The sequence below is a fragment of the Pseudorca crassidens genome, chromosome 11 (genome assembly GCF_039906515.1).
Source record: "Pseudorca crassidens isolate mPseCra1 chromosome 11, mPseCra1.hap1, whole genome shotgun sequence".
NCBI classification, from domain to species: Eukaryota; Metazoa; Chordata; class Mammalia; order Artiodactyla; family Delphinidae; genus Pseudorca; species Pseudorca crassidens.
In genome coordinates, this window is record NC_090306.1 from 43,910,355 (window position 1) to 43,932,724 (window position 22,370).

Below are 22,370 nucleotides of genomic sequence, written 5' to 3' on the forward strand. Positions count from 1 at the left end.
TGCCCAGGGTGGGAGGGATCCATAGTGGGCAAGCTTGCCCAAGAAGGGTCCATGGTGACAGATGCTGCCTAAGGGTAGAAGGGGCTTGTAGATAGGGAGATTGCTCATGGGTGGCAGAGGTCTGGCATGCCTGAGGCTGCTCAGAGAGGGTTAAGGGTCCAGATTCCAAGAGTTCCTCAGGGGTGGAAGAAGCCCCAGGAGCCAAGCACTTCCCATGAGAGAAAGGAGCCCAGATACTGGGAATCTGTGCAGACGTGGCTGGGACTCCAGATATAAGGAGCTGTCTGAGGTCAAGAAGGGGCTTCAATATCAGAGGCAACTCGGGAGTCACAATGTCCCTAGATATGAAGAATTGCCTAGAACTAAGAAGGGCCTGGTGCAAGGGGCTGCCCTGGAGTGGGAGAGGGCCCAGATATTGGACTGGGGACTGGAGCTGGGAACCGAACAGAGGTGGATTGACCCTTAGAAACTGGGGTCTGTCTAGAGGAAGGAAAAGTCTGTGGTGCCAGGAGCTTCCTGGGTTCTGAAGGAATCCTCATTCCCAAGGATTTCCCAGGGACAAAGGGGGCTTGTGTAAGAGGAGACCTTGATATCTGCAAAGGAGTAGAAGAGACCTCAAATATAGGGGACTTCTCAGCAACAGGAGCAGATGATACTGGGGACTGCTTAGGAATGTGAGGAGCACGTGTTGTGATAGATTTATCAGTAATGGAAAAGATCCCAACTTCCAGAGTATGTCTTGAAGGAGGACCAGCCCTGTGTGGTAAGGACTGCTCATTGATAAGAAGAGCTCCTAATTTTAGGTCCTGCTCAGACCTGAGAGTAATAGCCATGGACTGGGCCTGTCCTGGGGTGAAAGGGGCTCCCAAAGGTTGGATTTGTTCTGGGATGTGGGGAGATTCTAAGGTATAGTTGTTATCTGAGGTGGGAGGAACTCCTAATTCCTCAAACTGTTCTGGAGAGAGAGAAACCCCCAATGCTTGAGCCTGTCCTAAAGTGAAAGGGGCCCCCAAGTCCTGGGCCTGCTGAGGGGTGACATGGATCCCCAGTCCCTGGGCCTGTTGAGGGGTGAGAGTGATCCCCAGTTCCTGGGTCTGCTGAGCGGTGACATGGGGGACCACCTGTGCCTGGGCCTGTTCAGGGGTGACATGAATCCCCAGTGTCTGGGCCTGCTCATGGGTGAGAGTTATCCCCAATGCCTGGACTTGCTGAGGGGTAAGAGTGACCCTCAGTGCATGGGCCTGCTCAGGTGTGTGGGCTGCTCCCAAACCCTGAGACATCTTAGGAGTAGGGGTTTCCCCCAATTCCTGAACCTGATGGGAGGTGGGAGTGATTCCCAGTGCCTTGGCCTCTTCAGGGGTGAGGTCAATTTCCATTGCCTGGGTCTGCTGAGGGGTAAGAGTAATGGACTTTGTGGGAGACTGTCCAGAAATAGAAAAGGCTCCTGGTGAGGAAGATTGTGTAGAGATGGGAGGAATGATCGGTATGGGGTGCTTTCCATCAGCCAGATTCTCTAATTTCTTAAGATTCCCATTGAACTCTCTTCTTTGGTGTAACTGCAATGCGTCTTTTGGTGTGCTCTGCCACCTGGAAGACAATGTCACTGAAGTGTGACTGAGCACCTGTTCTGGTTGTTAAAAAGTTTTCATCTCCTTTGCTGTTTTCTGCTTCTGCCTTTCATGGTCCTCTACCTTTCTCCTTGGCTTCTGCTTCTCCTCCTCTCTCTCCCAACTGCTTTCTTGCTCCAGATATCTCACTTCCTTCTGAACCTGCATCATCTGCTGTCCTTTCTCCTTCTCCAAGGGCACTCCTTGTTCTTCATTTTTTGCTTCCATGCTTCCAGCTGCTGCTGCTTTGACTTCTGATGCCCTTCTTTCTCCTCTTCCCTTTTCTTTTGCTTCTCATCTGGCTCAATCTGCTTTTGCATCCTCTGTTTTTGCTGTCCCTTCCACACCTCTTCTTCCTGACACTGTTTCTGCTTCTGTTGCCCTCGCTTTCCCTCCTTCATTGGGAGCCATGCCTCTTCCTTTTCCAAATTCTTATTTATCATCTCATAGCTCCTTTCTTCTAGCCTTTGTTTTTCCTTCTCCTTATGGTCTTTCCCTACTGTTGAGGCTACAGGAACATCCCTTTCACTTTCTATTTCAGCCAAGATCATTTGTATTAAATTGTCAGTTAGTGGGCCAAGGCTCTCCTGTGAAAGTAAGGTGCTAATTTCTGACTTTGCACTAATCTGCCTCTGAAAATGCAATTCTGGCATAAATGAGACCACCTTTTTTTAGTTCATAGGTTTCTCTCCAATTTATCCTGCATTTTTTATATCTTTGTATTTTCTCAAGATTTTTGTCACAGTTTCAGCCACTTTTTGGAAATATTCCTCGATTTTTGCCTTTATGATTCCTAATTTTTCAACTTCTGCTCTTTTTAATCATAACTCTTCTTTTGACCTAGTCTTTTTTTTTTTTTTTTTTTTTTTTGACCTAGTCTTTTTATCCAAAGGCTTTCCTATGTTATCAATTTTCTCTTTTAGGAATGACACTATGGCTTTCTGAAATTCTTCTAGGTTACTCTGTTCTCTTTTGCCATCTGGAATTCCTGAAGTCTCTTTAGTTATCCTAGACTGTGATTTAACAAGTTCAAGAGACTTGACTTTCATGGCGAAGACTGACATATCCTTCTCTTCAGTTTTTTCTTCTTTGCTTATAATGGTTCCTGGAGAGATTTGGTGTTTCTTTCCTTTTATTTTCATTTTCTCAGAGGAATAATCAAGTTGGCTCAACCTGGATGGCTCCGCTTGGCTACTCATCTCACTTCTGCCTTCTTCGTCCATTGACTCAATGATGAGTTCCTCTTTATTCTCTGAAGAAATTTGACTTTTGCTATGTGAATATTGAAGTTTGGCTTTCCTGAGTCTTTCCCATATACTACTGGTTCCACTTTTGCCACCTTGGCTCTTTGTGTCAGAAGGGAAATCAGAAGGAAAATGTTGACTTTTTGATTCAGTGAGTGACTTTGATTTGCTTTCAGGAAAGGATTTTATTTCTTTTCTTTTCTAGTGCTTGTATTTCAAAGTGGTGATCAAGTTTGGTCCCTGTGACTTTCTGTTTACCTTTATCATCATTCACATTTGATTCAGAGGTCTCCTGCACATATGGGCCTTTTGTGCGCTTTCCTTCCTGGGATTGGTACCGATCAGTCCCATCTTTCTGAAAGGCACCGCCTTTCTTCGCTGATATCTTATCTATAATGATATCTTCAGTGATCTCTTCAGAAGACTTTTTCTGTTTTTTTTCAGGTAAAGGGTATTGCTGGTCAGTTATATCTGAAATGGTCTCACCTTGGGCTGTGTATGAAGGAGATGAGTCCCACTTGATCCCCAAGGCTTTGGTCCCTTTTTGGGGGGCCTCATCTACAACAATTTCAAATTCTTTGGCCAAAATACTGTCTACACTGTCTAATGTGTCAGCTTGGCTGATGGCTAACTGTGGGGAGGGCTCGGGTGACACTCTCAGTGTTGGTGTGGGCAATGCTTGGTGTTCTACGCCTTTGGATGAACAAGGTGTATGTATGTTTCTTCTGCTTCTTGAAGTTTCTGCTGAAGCATTTCATTTTTTTTTTACTGAGATCTTGTATTATCTTCAGGGAAATCTCTTTTTCTCTTTCACTTGTCTCATTTGTATACATATTGGCACTTTGGAGGTTAATACCTTTCACTTCATCATTTAGTGTACTCAGAGCTTTCAAAAGGTTTTCTATTGTTGATGACATATATTTAATAGCATTGTTTTCCAATTTATTGAACACTGCAGTATCTTTGAGTTCCTGTAGCATATCTTGGATTTCTGAAACCTTTGTATTTGTTGCAAATTGATCACTAATCATCTGATCTGGTCTTAAAGCATGAGCTGTTGCAGGTCGCTGTATAACACTTTCTATCCAAGATTTCCATAGAGAACCTCTAGATGCTAGAAGAAATAAATAAATAAATAAATAAATAAAATGATGAGATCGCATTTCTTCTTTTGTGCTGTGCTCTATGTTTAAGCCTAAGGAATTAGCCTAAATTAACAGATAGATATAGGATAAAGTTTCATCAGGAAAGTTTGGCCCCAAAATAAACAGCACTATTTTCAAAAGAATGACTCTTTTCCCACAATCTTCTAGAAGTTCTTCTTCCAGAGTTTAGGAGAAGAACTCAGCTGTGACCTCAACTTACTTCCGATTACAATTTTGAGATTAGACATAAGGTAAACCAGAACTTTCCTTTGGTTTTGATTATGCTTGGTGCTTTCCATTTTCTTTCTTGGGTTCCTATCTTTCTATTCTCCCTTTTCTGAGTCGAAGCTAACCTTGATTCTTTCAAAAGGATCACAAAAGAATAGAAGGCAAACATTTGAAGGGATTTCCAAAATGGCTGAATGAGAAACTCAGCAAATTTTTCCCAAAAAGGCAATGAAAAAACTGAGCAAAACTGCCAAAAACAATCATTTTAGGACTTTGGAAACTGAGCAAAGGCATACAACAAATTGAGAAGAATTTATTCAAGAAAAATTTGCTATGATGTTTTAGCCTGGAGCTGCTTCCATCTCCAACTCCCTAGCCCTATGGCCTGAGTTCTACCAGAGTGAGGCAGCCTGTGAGGACTGACAGCTCTACTGCCTGAGGGGGTTGATTTGATCTAGAGCAAAGCGATTCTTTAACAATTCTACTTTAACCCATACACAGATCCGTTAGCAAAGAGTAGAAGCCTTATTGGATCAATCTGGATTAATTAACGATTGACTAATCATTGACTGACCACTAAGCTATGCTGACCCAAAAGTAACCCCTAAAATTCATGCTTAAAAATAAAAATAAACAAACAAAAAAACACAACTGAGCAGAGATATCAGTGGCTGCCCACTGTGGGGGATACAGACTCCACCAAATTAGTCCAGACAAGTCACTAAAAAACAAACCAAAAAGGCAACAAAAACAAACTCTGGAGGTTGTAAGGAGAATCAAAATCCAGAGTTGCTACAACGTATTACCTAAAATGTCCAGTTTTCAACATAAAAAAAAGCATGCAAAGAAACAGAAAAGTGTGACCCATACACAGGAGGAAAAGCAGTCAGTAGAAATTGTCTCAGAGACCAGGGAGAGGAGGTGGGCAGATGTTGGACTTATCAGAAAAAAAGAAGCAGTTATAAATATGTCCAAAAAACTAAAAGAAACCATATTTTAAAATAAAAGTATGATGACAATTACTCGTCAAATAGAGCATATCATTAAAGAGATGAAAACTGGAAAACCAAGTGGAAAAATTGGAGTTGAGTAGTACAATAACTGAAATGAAAAATTCACCAAAAGGGCTCAACAGCATGTTTGAGCTTACAGAAGAAAATAACCAACAAACCTGATGCTAGATAACTAGAGATTGTCTACTCTGAAGAACAGGGAGGAAAAAGAATAAAGAAAAATGAACAAAGCCTCAGAGACTTGTAAGATACCATCAAGCATACCAATGTACAAGCAATAGAAGTCCCAGAAGAAGAAGACAGTGGGGCATTAAAAGTATTTGAAGAAATAATGGCCAGATTATCCCAAATTTGATGAAAAACATTAATCAGCACGTTCAAGAAGCTCAGCAAATTCTAAGTGGGATAAATACCAAAAGATCGATACCTAGAACATCATAGTCAAACTGTTGAAAGCCAGACAAAGTGAGAATCTTTAAAGCAAAAAGAGAAAAATGACTCATCACAATCAAAGGAGACCCATTTAGAACAGGGGAACCGCAGTAAATTTAACAGGTCACTTCTTATCGGAAACAGTGGAGGCAGAAGGCAGTGGGATGGTATATTCAAAGTGCTGAAAGAATAATACTATTAACCAAGAATTCTATATCCAGCAAAACTGTTCTTCAAAAATAACACAGCAAACTTGATGCTAGATTACTAGAAGTGAAGACATCCATTCCCTGAAATAACACTCTTCCCAAAGTAGCATGAATGTACAGCCCTCATAACCATCATTAGTGCATGTTTTTAAACACTTCTCTAAATGTATTACGGAAGAGCTATCACATCCATTCACTGAAATAACACTCCTGTCAAAGTTGCTTTCAGTGAACACTCATATATCCATAGTTAATACATGTATTTTTAAACTCTTCTCTAAATACATTACAGAATGTCTGTCACATCCATTCACTGAAATAAGTACATGCTTCTCAAAGTAGCATGCATGTACAACTCTTTATTTTTAATGAAGGTAAGAAATAATATATACTGACAGCAAGTAAGCATATGAGAAGATGCTCAATATCACTTGTCATTGGAGAATTGAAATTACAGTGAGATACTGTTGCACACCTATTAAAATATCTAAAATTTTTTAAAAAACAGATAATACCAATGCTCGCAAGGATATGGAGTAACTGGAACATTTGTTTATTGCTGGTGGGAATGAAAAATGGTACAGATACTTGAGAAGACAGTTTGGAAGTTTCTTACAAAATTACTTACAAAATAATGTAGTCTTTTAAAAAATTTACTACTATTATTTATTTATTTTTGCCTGCATGGGGTCTTTTTTCCTATGTATGGGCTTTCTCTAGTTGTGGTGAGTGGGGGCTATACTCTTCGTTGTGGTGCGCGGGCTTCTCATGGCTTCTCTTGTTGTGGAGCACAGGCTTTAGGCATGCGGCCTTCAGTAGTTGTGGCACGTGGGCTCAGTAGTTGTGCCTCGTGGGCTTTAGAGCGCAGGCTCAGTAGTTGTTGTGCACAGGCTTAGTTGCTCTGCGGCATGTGGGATCTTCCCGGACCAGGGATCGAACCTGTGTCCCTGCGTTGGCAGGCGGATTCTTAACCACTGCGCCACCAGGGAAGTTCCAAGTATTTATTTATTTGGCTGTGCCAGGTCTTAGGTACGGCACACAGGATCTTTGTTGCGGTGTGCAGACTTCTTAGTTGTGGCATGTGGACTCTTAGTTGCAGCATGTGGGATTTAGTTCCCTGACCATGGATGGAACCTGGGCCTGCATTGAGAGCACGGAGTCTTGACCACTGGACCACCAGGGAAGTCCCAATGTAGTCTTATATGATTCAGCAATCATGCTTCTAGGTATCTACCCAGTTAATTTGAAAACTTACGTCCACACAAAATACTTGCATGAGAATGTTTATAGTAGCTTTATTCTTAATCACCAAAACCTGGAAGCAGCCAAAATGTCCTTCAATCGGGAGATAAACAAACTGTGGTACATCTATACAATGAAATATTATTCAGCAATAAAAAGAAATAATCTATTGAGCCACAGAATGTTATGGAGGAAACTTAAATGTGTATTGCTAAGAGATAGAAACCTGTCTGGAAAAGCTACATACTGCATAATTCCAATTATATGACATTCTTGACAAGTCAAAACTATAGGGACCCTAAAAAAGCAGTGGTTGCCAGAGTCTTGGAGAGAGGGGAAGGATTAAACACAGGGGATTTTTAGGATGGAGAAACTATTCTGTATGATACTGTAATGGTGGATACATGACAATATACATTTGTCAAACCCTACAGAACTCTACAGTACCAAGAGTGAAACTACATAGGCACATTTTTAAAAATAACCACCTAGGAGGTAAGGGGATCCCAGGAAGGAATTCATACTATGATATGAGAATCTAACCATATTAGAAATGTATGACACAACCTCACTGAAGGAAATGGCAGTGCTGGGGAAGAGGGAGTGTTGCTGACCTAAGTAACTGGAACTGAAAGGATTCTGTAAGACCAAGGCAAAAGGAACTACATATGAGGGCTGTACTGTAGTTGATAAGTTGTTTCCCTTGGGAGTATGGGTTAATAATTCTGATACTGCTATACATGTATACTGGACTGAACAATTAAGTAAATGGATGGCAGATGGTAGGAACAGGTTTCTCACTGTTTTGGGTAGGAATTTACTGATAAGCAAGGGGAGGGAGCTAGAATGATCCATGTGATAATGAATTAGAGTTAGAGACATTGACAAGGACTCATGTTTAGCTTAATGTAGTTACAGATGATTATATACATAAATGTCTATAGATATGTGTATATTCATGGGTCAGCACACGCACACATTTTTTTTGCTCTGTCAGATGAGAGGGCCAAGGGAATTCCCTGGTGCTCCGGTGGTTAGGACTCCAAGCTCTCACTCCCGAGGGCCCAGGTTGAATCCCTGGTCAGGGAACTAAGACCCCACAAGCCAAAAAAAAAAAAAAGAAAAAAAGAAAGATGAGAGGGCCAAACAGAAATAACACCCTAGTAGCAATGACCACACATAGCAACCAGATCTTGGTTTTTAATACTATTCTCTAATGAAAGGAACCAGAAGTCCTTGGAGAAATGACAGATTCTAGAACTGGGGCAGGAAATATTCAAGATGAACCTGAAGCATCTTGTAACTTGTAAGTACCAGAAAGTAAGGAAGTGCTAAAAAAAAAAGATAGAGAGAATAAACCACATTGATGCGGGTATGTGAAAGGGGCACAAAAACCAACTGAAAGAGGTTCTGATGGCCAAAGCTGGAACTTGAGCAAGAAAATAAAGTAGTATTAGGTTTTATAACCCAAAGTATTAAATATCTGTGAGTTCATTTTGATATAAATAAATAATCTAATAAATTACTAAATAGGAGAGAAGAGACAGACTCCTGTGCTTAAAAGTTCAAATAATTTATGTAGATACTCCACCCTAGAGGAGGGGGCGCATAACTCTCCATTCCTTAAATGTGGGCTGCACATATGGACTTCCTTTTAAAGAGCACAATATGGCAAATGAGGAAAAAACTAACTTTGCAGTGGAGAAACCTGACAAGCACTATTTTAGCTAGGTGATCAAGGTCAACACTGAGTCATAAATCATTTGATAATATGTACCCTTGAAATGATATTGTGACAATAGTACTTTACCTCTGTGATCTTTCTCCCAAAACCCCATAGCCCCAGGGTAAATGTGAGAAAAATATCAGATGAGTTCCAATAGAGGGGCATTTTACAATACACCTGACTGGTACTCCTCAAACCCATCAGGGACATCAAACACAAGGAAAAATCTGAGAAATTGTCACAGCCAAGAAAGCCTAAGGAGACATGGCAACTAGATGTAATCTGGTACCCTGGATGGGCTCCTGAAACAGAAAAAGGACACTAGGTAAAAACAAGGAATTATTAATCAATTACAAACTTTAATTAATAATGTCTCAATATTGGTTTGTTAATTATAGCAAATGCATCATACTAATGTAAATATTAATAATAATAAAGTATGGTGAGATAAATGGAACTTTATTATAGTCTCAATTTTTCTCTAAATCTAAAACTGCCTGAAAAAAATGAATGTGAAATGAAGACAATGCCAGATAAGCAATGACTTGGTGCTGGTAGACTGGCCTTACAAGACATAGTAAAGAAGTCCTTTAGGTTGAAAGAAAATGACACCAGAGGATAATGCAATTTCACACAAAGAAATAAAGAGCACCAGTATATGTAAGTAAATTTAAAAGACGGTAAAAATATTATTTTCTTTTTCCTCTCTTAGTCAATTAAAAAGACAATCATATAAAACAATAATTTATATGGACTTCCCTGATGGCGCAGTGGTTAAGAATACTCCCACCAATGCAGGGGACATGGGTTTAATCCCTGGTCCAGGAAGATCCCACATGCCTCGGCACAACTAAGCCCATGTGCCACAACTACTGAGCCCACGTTCCACAACCACTGAAGCCCACGTGCCTAGAGCCTGTGCTCCACAACAAGAGAAGCCACCACATTGAGAAGCCTGTGCACTGCAATGAAGAGTAGCCCCCGCTTGCTGCAACTAGAGAAAGCCCGCATGCAGCAGCGAAGACCCAATGCAGCCAAAAATAAATAAGTAAATAAATAAATAACAATAATTATAAAACTATATTGTTGGGCATATAATGCGTAAATATGTAATATATATGACAAAGCACAAAGGAGGGGAAGAGAATGGAGCTATTGGAGCAAAGGTTCTATATTTTGCTGAAATTAAGTTAGTACTAATCTCTGACAGATTGTGGTAATTTAAGGTGTATACTGCAGTTCCTAGAACAACTACTAAGAAAATTACTCCAAAAATGTAGGAAAAAATGGAATTAAAAGGTAGACTAGGGCTTCCCTGGTGACGCAGTGGTTGAGAGTCCACCTGCCGATGCAGGGGACACAGGTTCGTGCCCCAGTCTGGGAGGATACCACATGCTGTGGAGCGGCTGGGCCCGTGAGCCATGGCCGCTGAGCCTGCGTGTCCGGAGCCTGTGCTCCGCAACGGGAGAGGCCACAACGGTGAGAGGCCCGCGTACTTCAAAAAAAAAAACCAAAAAAAAAAAGGTAGACTAGAAAATATCTGTTTAGGGGACTTCCCTGGTGGCACAGTGGTTAAGATCCACCTGCCAATGCACAGGACACGGCTTTGATCCCTGGTCCCAGAAGATCCCACATGCCATGGAGCAAGTAAGCCCGTGTGCTACAACTACTGAGCCTGCGCTCTAGAACCCACGAGCCACAACTACTGAGCCAGTGTGGCACAACTACTGAAGCCCACGTGCCTAGAACCTGTGCTCCGCAACAAGAGAAGCCACCGCAATGAGAAGCCTGCAAACCACAAAGAAGAGTAGTCCCTGCTTGCTGCAACTAGAGGAAGCCTGCACGCAGCAACGAAGACCCAACACAACTAAAAATAAAAATAAAATATCTGTTTAACACAGAAGGCAGTAAAAGAAGAATAGAAGAAGAAAAAGATATATGAGACATATGGAAAACAGCAAAATAGCAGGTATATATCCAACCATATCAATAATTACATTAAATATGAATTAATCACTCCAGCCAAAAGTCAGAGATTGCCATATTGTATTTAAAAATTAAAAAAATCCCACAAGATCCAACTATAAGCAACACATCCTAGATTCAATCTTGCTAACAGTAACCACAGGGGAGCTAGAGAGACTATACTAATATCCGACAAAATAAACGTTAAGGAAAAAAAAATGGTTCTAGAGACAACAGAAGACATTTTATAATGATAAAAGGGTCAGTTCATCAGGAAGCTAACACAATTATAAACATATGTGCATCTAACAACAGAGCCTTCAAATACAGGAAGCAAAAAAACTGACAGAATTAAAGAGAGAAATAACAATAATATTGGAGAGTTCAATATCCTGCTCTCAATAATGGATAGAACAACTAGATAGAAAAATCAGCAAAGAGATACATAGAAGACTAGAACAACAATATAAACCAACTATAAAACACTGCACCTGACAACAACCAGATATATATTCTTCTCAAGAACACATGGAATACTCTCCAGAATAGCTCATATGCTAGGCTACAAAACAAGTCCCAATACATTTAAAAGAATTAAAATAATACAGAGCATGTCCCTCAATTGCAATGTGATAGATAGATGGATAGATAGATTATATATAATCTCCTTCTGGTTCTGCTCTCATGGTTGAATTCTGACTGATACAAGTTCATAATACAACACTAAAACCATGATCCGTATAAGAAAAAAATGATAAATTGATGGAACATCATCAAAATTAAACACTTTTGGGTTTCAAGGCACCATTAAGAAAATGAAAGACAAGCCACAGAATGGGAGAAAACATTTGCAAATCACTTTTCTGATAAAGGACTTGTATCCAGGATATATAAGGAACTCTTAAAACTCAACAATAAAAATGGCTAAGTATTTGAATAGCCATTTCATCAAAGATATAGGAATGACTAATAAGCACATGAAAAAATGCTCAACATCATTAATCATTAGGGAAATGCAAATTAAAACCACAATGAGGGCTTCCCTGGTGGCGCAGTGGTTGAGAGTCCGCCTGCCAGATGCAGGGGACACGGGTTCGTGCCCCGGTCTGGGAAGATCCCACGTGCCGCGGAGCGTGCCGCGGAGCGGCCGGTGAGCCATGGCCGCTGGGCCTGCGCGTCCGGAGCCTGTGCTCCGCAACGGGAGAGGCCACAACAGTGAGAGGCCCGCGTACCGCAAAAAAAAAAAAAAACAAAACACAATGAGATATCACTTCATACTTATTAGAAAGGCTATAATAAAAAAGACAGACAATGACAAGAGTTGTTGAGGATGTGAAGAAACTGGAACCGTAATACACTGCTGATGGAAATTGCAATGGTGCTGTCACTTGGGAAATCAGTTAACAATTTCTTAAAAAGTTAAACATAAGTTTACCAGCAATAGATAAATAAATGACATAGAAATTCTACTCCTAGGTATCCCCAAAAAGAAATGAAATTTTATGTCCACACAAAAACTTATACATGTGTGTTCATAGCAGCATTATTCATAAAAGCCAAAAAGTGGGAGCAATGCAAATGTCCATGCACTGGTAAATGGATAAACAAAGTTTGGTATATGCAAACAATGGTGTACAATTGGCAATAGAAAGGAAGAAACTACTGATACATCCTATAACATGGATGAACCTCAAAAACATTATGCTAAATGAAAGACACCAGACATAAAAGACTACATAAAATATGATTCCACTTCATGAAATATCCAGGAAAGGCAAATCTATTGAGACAGAAAAGAGATTAGTGGTTGTCTGGGGCTGAGGGTGGGAATGAGGATTGACTGCAAATGGGCCTGAGAGATCTTTGGGGGATGATAAAAATGTTCTAAAGTTAGATTGTGGTGATAGTTGCACAACTCTAAATTTATTAAAAGTCATTGAATTGTACAATTATCGTGGGTAAATTTTATGGTACGTAAATTATAAAGCTCTTTTTTAGAAAAAGTCAAATCTATTTTCAAAGTCTTAGAGCACTCTTACCTCGTTTTTTCTTTTGTTTCTTCTTTTCTTCAAAGATGTACTAATTCTGCTCAGTAGCTTGACATTGCTCTCGATAGCTTTGAGCGTTTCTGGTAACATCTCCATTTGTGCTATACAGTGGTGGTGTTCATCAATATCAATTGTAGTCATCTCAGACAAAATGACATCTTGAAGAGAGTAAAAAAAATTACTTTTGTGCAGAAAAATAAATAATTATAACCATATAGGCTTATAATATTGGCTACCTATTCAATATTGTAGTATTGGGAAATATAGGTATCTCGTAATTATTTCTATTCTGAGGCTTCTCTCTATGAAGAAATTTAAAAAGAGAAACTTGGAATAGAAGGCCGAACAATAAGCCTTGGCCATGAAAATATGGTTAAAATATGGTTGAAAGGTGTCTAATTTGTTAGTTCCCTGACTTCAGGGATGGGGATATCTAAAATGTGAACATGTGCTTTAATATTGGGGATCTAAACCCCAATTAACTCCTTTGGTAAGTTTTCTAGTATTTTATAACCCCTGTTACATGAGATTTCTTGTAACTAAATGAAATTTCTCTTTTTTGTATTCTTAGCTTATTCATTCTTTCATTCAACCAGTGTCTCCTCTGTCATGTACTGTTCTAGATCCTGAAGATACAGCATTGAATAAAACAAATTCCCTAATTTCATACTATTTACATTCTAGTGAAAGGACACAGACAAAAAATATTTTAAAGACACATTAATTATAAAGTATGTCAGATGGTAAGAAATGCTATAGACAAAAATAAAGAAGAGTAAAGAATAATGGACAGTGCCAGTGGGTAGAGAATGGGGATGGTCAGAGAACAGCTCATTTTAAATAGAAATATAAGCAGAGAATGAGCCTTGTGGCTACCTGATGGAAAATGTTCCAGGCAAGGGACTAGAAAGCATGCTTGAAGAAAAGCAAGGAGGCCAGAATAGCTGGTACTAAGTGAGCGAGCTTATATTTTCCGTATTCTATTCTTCCTGGAACAGAGAGCACCTGTTCTCTAAATAACCACCTTAGTCTTTTCTTGTTTAGTCTTCTTCTAATCCTTCATAATTTGGTTATAATTCCATTCTCTAGCTTTTTCATTAACTTTAAATCACTTCTGGAAACTTACTCCATTCTTCCAACCAGGCCAGAATGTAGACAAGAGTCTTTTCTTTAATTTCAGCAGTCTTGGCACAAGTAACTATTTTCTCCAGCAAACTTGCTCTCTATTTCTTATGTTCTGTAAGGGATATTTTCCTTCCAGAGTGCACATTCTCATCCATAGTATAGTGATTTATTATTATCTACTGCACATTCTGCATGATGTCACCCAGCTGCATATTAAGATCCTATAAGAATAAGAAGGGGGAATATATTAATAAATCCTCTGTTTGACCGTAAGCTTTGACCACCTTTCTTCCCAGAATGTCAGTGACAGTCACTATAGAGCTGTCTAATCAAAGGGCTGCCAATTCTAGTTTTTTGTTGTTGTTGTCTTTTGTTTGTTTGTTTTTGGCTGCGTGGCATGTGAGATCTTAGTTTCCTGACCAGGGATCAAATCCACACCCCCCTGCAGTGGAAGCATGGAGTCTTAACCACTGGACCACCAGGGAAGTCCCCTAATTCCAGTTTTTCTCTGAGTCTCAGATTTTCCTCTTAAATTTTTTTTCTCTGCCTTCATCCCAGCATTGCTATGATACAATGAAAAGAATATTGGGTCTGAAACCATATCTGGACTCCAACTCTAGCTCTCTCATTAAAATGACTTTTAATAAATCACTTAACAATTCTGAGCTGCCCTGACTCATCTGTAAAATAATGGAGATGCTGAGTTTATAGTTGATGTGAGACGCGTAAGATGTGTGAAATACCTTATAAACTGTGGCTGCTGTAAACAAACTAATTAATTACTAATTAATTAAAGGAAGTTACTTCTTTTTCTTTTTTTAATCAACGCTTACACCTGGAAAGCAGCTATCAGAATATTCCACAACATGACTTCTACTTCATTATTTCCCCTCCTCAAGAATCTATCAGCAAATTCTCAGTGGGGGTAATTACTGCCTCATATGGGCATTTAGAAATTTGTGGGGACTTCCCTGGTAGCGCAGTGGCTAAGAATCTGCCTGCCAATGCAATGGACACGGGTTCCATCCCTGGTCGGGGAAGATCCCACATGCCGCGAAGCAAATAAGCCCATGCGCCATAACTACTGAGACTGCACTCTAGAGCCGGCGAGCCACAACTACAGAGCCCACACACTGCAACTACTGAAGCCCACATGCCTAGAGCCCGTGCTCCACAACAAGAGTGGCCACTGCAATGAGAAGCCCGCGCACCCCAACAAAGAGTAGCTCCCGCTCACCACAACTAGAGAAAGCCTGCATGCAGCAATGAAGACCCAACGCAGCCTAAATAAATAAATAACTTAAAAAAGAAATTTGTGGAAGCATTTTTGGTAGTAACAATGAATGGGAGGGAAGATTTATTGTATTTAGTAAAAGATGCTGAGGAGTGCCAGCCCACCCAACGGTGCAATGGACAGTACACATGTTAAAGAATTGGTCCGTCCTGCATAAATTTTGACTGTCCCATGGGATATTCACATAGGTTTAAAAAAAATCTGTTTATAATTATCTGAGCCTAGAAACTTACTCTTTTTAAAGTATAAATGCAGAATAATTTTTTACAAAGTTTCATTGCTTACTGAAATTTCCAGGAATGCAAATATTTTGTAAATCAAAGGAAAATATTCTTTAGAATTTCTCCAATAAAATTTCACCATTCTGAAACACCATAGTACCAACTAGCAAGGCACTACTGCTAATAGTATGTAGTGCCAGTACAATAAACCTGCATTTGTATCAGCCTGTATTTGTAGCTTTCATATTTATTTTAATTCTACATAAGGATGCAAGCCTCTATCTACTACTTTGTTATGTCTTCTAGTGAAGTTTGACCTAGAATTTACACATTGAAATGCATGTTATTATAAATTAGCACTTATATTTACGCTCACATATTAATTTTTTAAAGTATCAGTATAGATATTTTATCTATGAATTTCACTTCAGAGGAACAAAGGTATGTTAAAAATATTTTAAAAGGGAATGGTAAATCTGATAGATGGAGAATCACTGCTCCATCGTTTCCAAATTTATCAATTACTCGCTCAGTTTGGCTTCAGACAAACTGAACTCTCTCTACACTCCTTACAATAACATTAAGATTTGAATTTTGCAAGCCAAATCACCATGTCAAAAGAGTAATCAGGGCTTCCCTAGTGGCGCAGTGGTTGAGAGTCCGCCTGCCGATGCAGGGGACGCGGGTTCGTGTCCCGGTCCGGGAGGATCCCACATGCCGTGGAGTGGCTGGGCCCGTGAGCCATGGCTGCTGAGCCTGTGCGTCTGGAGCCTGTGCTCCACAATGGGAGAGGCCACAACAGTGAGAGGCCCGCGTACCGCAAAAAAAAAAAAAAAAAAAAAAAAGAGTAATCAAATGTTAGGTGCTGGAAATACTGCAATCAGAAATAGGTAATGCAGTTGCAGCAAATTATCAGAAATACAGGAGAGCAGAGACAAAATTTGATAAGCCGTGATGAAGAATAACATTACAAACTAACACACAGCATGGTGATTAAAGAAAAAGTATCACCAACTTCTCATAAATTCTCCCAGAAAATTGAAGAGAAAGGAACCTTTCTCAACTCATTCTTTGTGGTCAGAATTACCCTCATACCAAAGTCAGATAAAGATACTGCAAAACAGAAAAAACAAAAAAACTACAGACCAACATCTCTAAACATTGTTGCAAAAATCCTCAACAAAATACTAGCAAACAGAATTAAACAGCACATTAATAGAATTATATACCATGACCACGTGGGGTTTATTCAAGAGATGCAAAAATGGTTCAACATGTGAAAATAAATGAATGAAATATACCAAATTTACAAAAGGAAGGGGAAAAAAATCATATGATCATCTCAATTGATGCAGAATAAGCATGTGACAAAATTCAGCACCCTTTCATGATGAAAACTTCAACAAAGCAGGTATAGAGGGAACATACCTCAAAATAATAAATGCCATATATGACAAGCCCACAGCTAACATCATACTGAAAAGTGAAAATCTGAAAATTATTCCTCTAAGATTAGGAACAAGGCAAGGATGCCCACTCTTACCAGTTCTGTTTGACATATTACTGGAAGCCCTAGCCAGAGTAATTAGGCAAGAAAAAAGAAATAGGGACTTCCCTGGTGGTGCAGTGGTTAAGAATCCACCTGCCAATGCAGGGGACATGGGTTCAATCCCTGGTCTGGGAAGATCCCACATGTTGTGGGGCAACATAGCCCGTGTACCACAATTACTAAGCCTGTGCTCTAGAACCTGTGAGCCACAGCTACTTAACCTGCGTGCCACAACTACTGGAGCCTGCATGCCACAACTACTGAAGCCCGTGCACCTAAAGCCTGTGCTCCACAACAAGAGAAGCCTGCACACAGCAACGAAGAGTAGCCCCCACTCACCGCAACTAGAGAAACCCACCTGCAGCAGCAAAGACTCAACACAGCCAAAAATAAATAAATATTTTAAAAAAGAAAAAGAAATAAAAGACATCCATATTGAAAAGGAGGAAATATTATATTTGTTTGCAGATGGTATAATCTTATATATAGAAAACTCTAAAGATTCCATCAAAAGGGACTTCCCTTGTGGTGCAGTGGTTAAGAATCCACCTGCCAATGCAGGGGGCATGGGTTCGATCCCTGGTCCAGGAAGAGTCCACATGCCATGGAGCAATTAAGCCCGTGCACCACAACTACTGAGGCTGTGTTCTAGAACCCACAAGCCACAACTACTGGCCCCGTGTGCCACAACTACTGAAGTTTGCATGCCTAGAGCCCATGCTCCACAAAAGAGAAGCCACCGCAATGAGAAGCCCACTGTAACGAAGAGTAGCCCCTGCTCGCCACAACTAGAGAAAGCCTGTGTGCAGCAACGAAGACCCAACACAGCCAAAAAAAAAAGTTTCCATCAAAAAACAACAGCAACAACAACAAAAACCAAACCTGTTAGAACAAATAAATGAATTCATGAAAGTTGCAGGATACAAAATCATACACAAAAATGTTTAGTTTTCTATATACTAATAATGAACTATCAGAAAGAGAAATTAAGAAAGTAATCCCATTTACAACTTCATCAAAAAGAATAAAATACCTGAGACTAAATTTAACCAAGGAGGTGAAAGATGTGTATATTGGAAACTACAAGACATTAATGAAAGAAATTGAAGAAGACACACATGGAAAAGTATTTCATGCTCATACACTGCGAGAATTAATATTGTTAAAATATCTATACTACCCAAAGCAACCTACAGATTGAATACAATCCTTTTCAAAATTCCAATGACATTTTTTACAGAAATAGAACAAAAAATCCTAAAAATAGAAGAAAAAATCCTGAATTTTTTTACAGAAATAGAACAAAAAATCCTAAAATTTGATTCTTTTGGAATCATAAAAGACCCTGAAGAGCTAAAGCAATATTGAGAAAAAAGACAAAAGCTGGAGGCATCAAGCTCCCTGATTTCAAACAATATTACAAGCTATAGAAATTAAAACAATATGATATCAGCATAAAAATAGACACATACATCAATGGAACAGTAAAGAGAGCCTGGAAATAAACCCACACACACATATCATCAGTTTATGACAAAGGAACCAAGAAGGGCTTCCCTGGTGGTGCAGTGGTTAAGAATCTGCCTGCCAATGCAGGGGACTTGGGATCGAGCCCTGGTCCGGGATGATCCCACATGCCGCGGAGCAACTAAACCCGTGCGTCACAGCTACTGAACCTGTGCTCTAGAGCCCGCAAGCCACAACTACTGAGCCCGTGAGCCACAACTACTGAAGCCCACGTGCCTAGAGCCCGTGCTCTGCCACAAAAGAATCCACCACAATGAGAAACCCGTGCACCGCAACGAAGAGTAGCCCCCACTCACCGCAACTAGAGAAAAGCCCGCGTGCAGCAACAAAGACCTAAGGCAGCCAAAATTATAAAAAAAAAAAAAAGGAACCAAGAATATTAAATATTAAAAAGAACTTATTTAAAAATAAACTCTCAACATCAAATAAATAAATAACCCAATTCAAAAATGGGCAAAGGACTTGAATAGACATTCAAAGAAGATATATAAAATGGCCAACAGATATATGAAAAAAAGCTCAACATCACTAATCATTAGGGAAATGCAAATCAAACCCATAATGAGATACCACTTCACACCCATACAGATGGCTACTATCAAAAACAAACAAACAAGTGAAAAATAGAAAATAAATGTTGGCAAGGATGTGAAAATTGGAACTCTTGTGCACTATTGGTGGGAATACAAAATGATACAGCCACTATGGAAAATGTATGGCAGTTCCTCAAAATATTAAAAATAGAATTACCATATGATCCAGCAATTTTACTTCTGGGTATATACCTGAAATAATTGAAAACAGGGTCCCTAAGAGATCTTAGTACACCTGTGTTCATAGTAGCATTATTCACAATAGCCAAGAGATAGAAGCAACCCAAGTGTGCATTAACAGCTGAAAGGATAACAAGATGTGGTATATACATACATTGAAATGTTATTCAGCCTTAAAAAGGAAAGAAATTCTGACACATGGTACATGGATGAACCTTAAGACATTAAACTAAGTGAAATAAGCCAGTCATAAAAAACAAATACTGTATGATTTCACTAATATGAGATATCTAGAATGGTAGAATTTATAGAAACAAGTAAAATGGTGGTTTCCAGAGGCTAAAGGGAAGAGGGAAATAGGGTATTGTTTAATAGGTGTAGAGTTTTAGTTTTGCAAGATGAAAAAGTTCTGGGGGAATCCCCTGGCAGTCCAGTGGTTAGGACTCCGTGCTCTCACTGCCAAGGGCTGTGCAGTGGGGCCAAAAAAAAAAAAAAAAGATGAAAATGTTCTGGAGGTTGATTGCATAACAATGTGATTATACTTAATACTACTGAACTATATACTTAAAATGATTAAGATGATAAAATTTATGTTATGTACGTTCTACCACAATTAAAATTAGACAAAAACTTTTTTTAAATTAAAATAAGGAGTAATCAGATGTTAAGTGCTGGAAATATTGCAATAAGAAACAGATGATCCAGTTGCAGCCAGTAATTTAAGTCAGGTATACAGGAGAGCAGAGTCAAACTTTCTAGGTCAAGTGATGAAAAATAACATTACGAACTAACCAGCTGCTCATAAATTCTTCCAGAAAACTGAACAGGAAAGAACATTTCCCAACTTATCCTTTGAGGCCAGCATTATCCTGATACCCAAATCAGACAAAGACATAAGAAAATAAACTATATGTCAATATTCTTTATGAACACTGTCACAAAAATGCTTAACAAAATGTTAGAAATTAGATCAAACAATGGACTAGAAAGAAAACATTATGAATAAGTGGGGTTTATTCCTAGAACACAAGGTTGATTCAAAACTGGAAAATTAATAAATGTAAGTCACCATATCAATAGTCTAAATAAGAAAAAACATATGATCATCTCAATAGATGCAGAAAAAGCAGCTGACAACATTCATTCATGATTTTTTAAAAAATTCTATAGCAAACTAGGAATAGAGGATAACTTCCCCAACGTGATGAAGAACATTTACAAAAAATTTACAGCTAGGATTATACTTAATGGTGAAAGTCTAAATTGCTCTAAGGATTCATTTTTATTCAATCTTGTATTAAGGTCCTACCCAATGCAATAAAGTAAGAAAAGGAAATAAAAGAATATTCATTGGAAAGGGAGAAATAAAAGGTTTGTATGTACAGACCAAACAAAAACAAAAACAAACCAAAAATCAAACAAACAAAAAACTGTCTGTGTAAAAACTCCCAAAGAATCTATAAAAAAGAGCTTCCAGTATACAAAAATCAAAAACATATTTCTATACACTAGCAATAAACAATTGAAATTTAATAAAACAGTACCATTTGCAATTAACACTAAAAATATGAAATACTTAAGTACAAATCTAACAAGTGCAGGATCTGTACATTGAAAATTACAAAGCATTGATGAAAGAAATCAAAGAAGATCTAAATAAATGATGACAATTCTAAGCACAGACAAGGATGTAGAGCAACTGGAACTCATACTTTCCCAGTAGGAATGCAAAATAGTAAAGCTATTTAAGATAACAGTTAGGCAGTTTTTTGTAAACGTATGCTACCATACGATCTAGCAATACCATTCCTAGGTATTTAGCCAAGAGATGAAAACTTATGTTTATACAAGAATTTATACATGAATGTTTGTAGTGACTCTACTTGTAATTGCTCCAAACTGGAAACAACCCCAATATCCTTCAGCTAGTGAATGCATGCTTTATGCTAAGACAGATTCAAATGATGTAGGGTATGATTCCCTTTGTGTGGCATTCAGGAAAGGGAAAACTATAAGGACAGAAAACTAATGGCTTCAGGGGTCTATCAGCCAGGGAGAGGTTGGCCACAAAAGGGCATAAGGGGATTTTTCGAGGAGACAGAATTGTTTTAAATCTGAATTTTGATGGTGATGACATGTCTTTGTCAAAACTCTTGAACAGTATACCAAAAAGTGAGAATTTTACCTTAATTAAAAAAAAACAAAGTTACAGGAAGTAGAATCAGACTACCTGGATTTTATTTTATTTTTTTTAATTTTTAAATTTTTTTGGCTGCGTTGGGTCTTCATTGCTGTGAGCGGGCTTTCTCTAGTTTTGGTGAGCGGGGGCTATTCTTTGTTGTGGTGCACGGGCTTCTCATTGTGGTGGCTTCTCTTGTTGCGGAACAGAGGCTCTAGGCACACAGGCTTCAGCAGTTGCAGCACTCTGGCTCAGTAGTTGTGGTACACGGGATTAGTTGCTCTGCGGCATGAGGGATCTTCCCGGACCAGGGATCAAACCCGTATCCCCTGCATTGGCAGGTGGATTCCCAAGCACTGCACCACCAGGAAATCCCACACTACCTGGATTTGATTCAGATCCACCACAGTGTAACAACTATGACCTTTAGGCAGGCCTCAAATAGTCTCAGTTTCCCATCCGTGAAATAGGATTAATAGTAATACCTATCCATGTTGAATTATCATGGGAATTAAGTGAGATAATCTGTAAATAAACTTTTACCATAGGTAACATGGTAAACACTTTAAATGCTACCAGGTTATTAAGTGCTTACTGTATGCCAGAGGGGTGAAAGGGTCAAAGTAAGAAGAAGGGTAGAGAAAGCACCATAACCTGGAGCAGGATAGAACGTAAGAAGCAGATAATAGCAATAGCAAAATGAACACAGTGTACCTATTCTCCAGTTGAAAAAACAGAAAATCTTTAAAGTCTCCTGTGTTCCCCATATCAATTGCATCCCTTTCCCAATGCCCAGAGATAAATACTATCCTGAATTTTAATCTCTATACTTTTAACACTGTA

The 22,370-nt window shown here is 39.0% G+C and overlaps 1 protein-coding gene across 1 annotated transcript in view; it reads right to left on the bottom strand.

The window, feature by feature from the left end:
- FAM186A (family with sequence similarity 186 member A) overlaps positions 1-17,058 on the bottom strand; it is a 42,654-nt gene extending 25,596 nt beyond the window's left edge. Inside the window, 13 exon segments of the mRNA XM_067698588.1 lie at positions 1-284; positions 391-1,587; positions 1,675-1,816; positions 1,819-2,447; positions 2,481-3,053; positions 3,055-3,544; positions 3,547-3,616; positions 3,619-3,965; positions 12,851-12,883; positions 12,886-13,017; positions 13,986-14,205; positions 16,587-16,612; positions 17,043-17,058. Coding sequence (XP_067554689.1) covers positions 1-284; positions 391-1,587; positions 1,675-1,816; positions 1,819-2,447; positions 2,481-3,053; positions 3,055-3,544; positions 3,547-3,616; positions 3,619-3,965; positions 12,851-12,883; positions 12,886-13,017; positions 13,986-14,205; positions 16,587-16,612; positions 17,043-17,058 — 4,159 coding nt within the window.
- Positions 17,059-22,370: the final 5,312 nt, after the last annotated feature.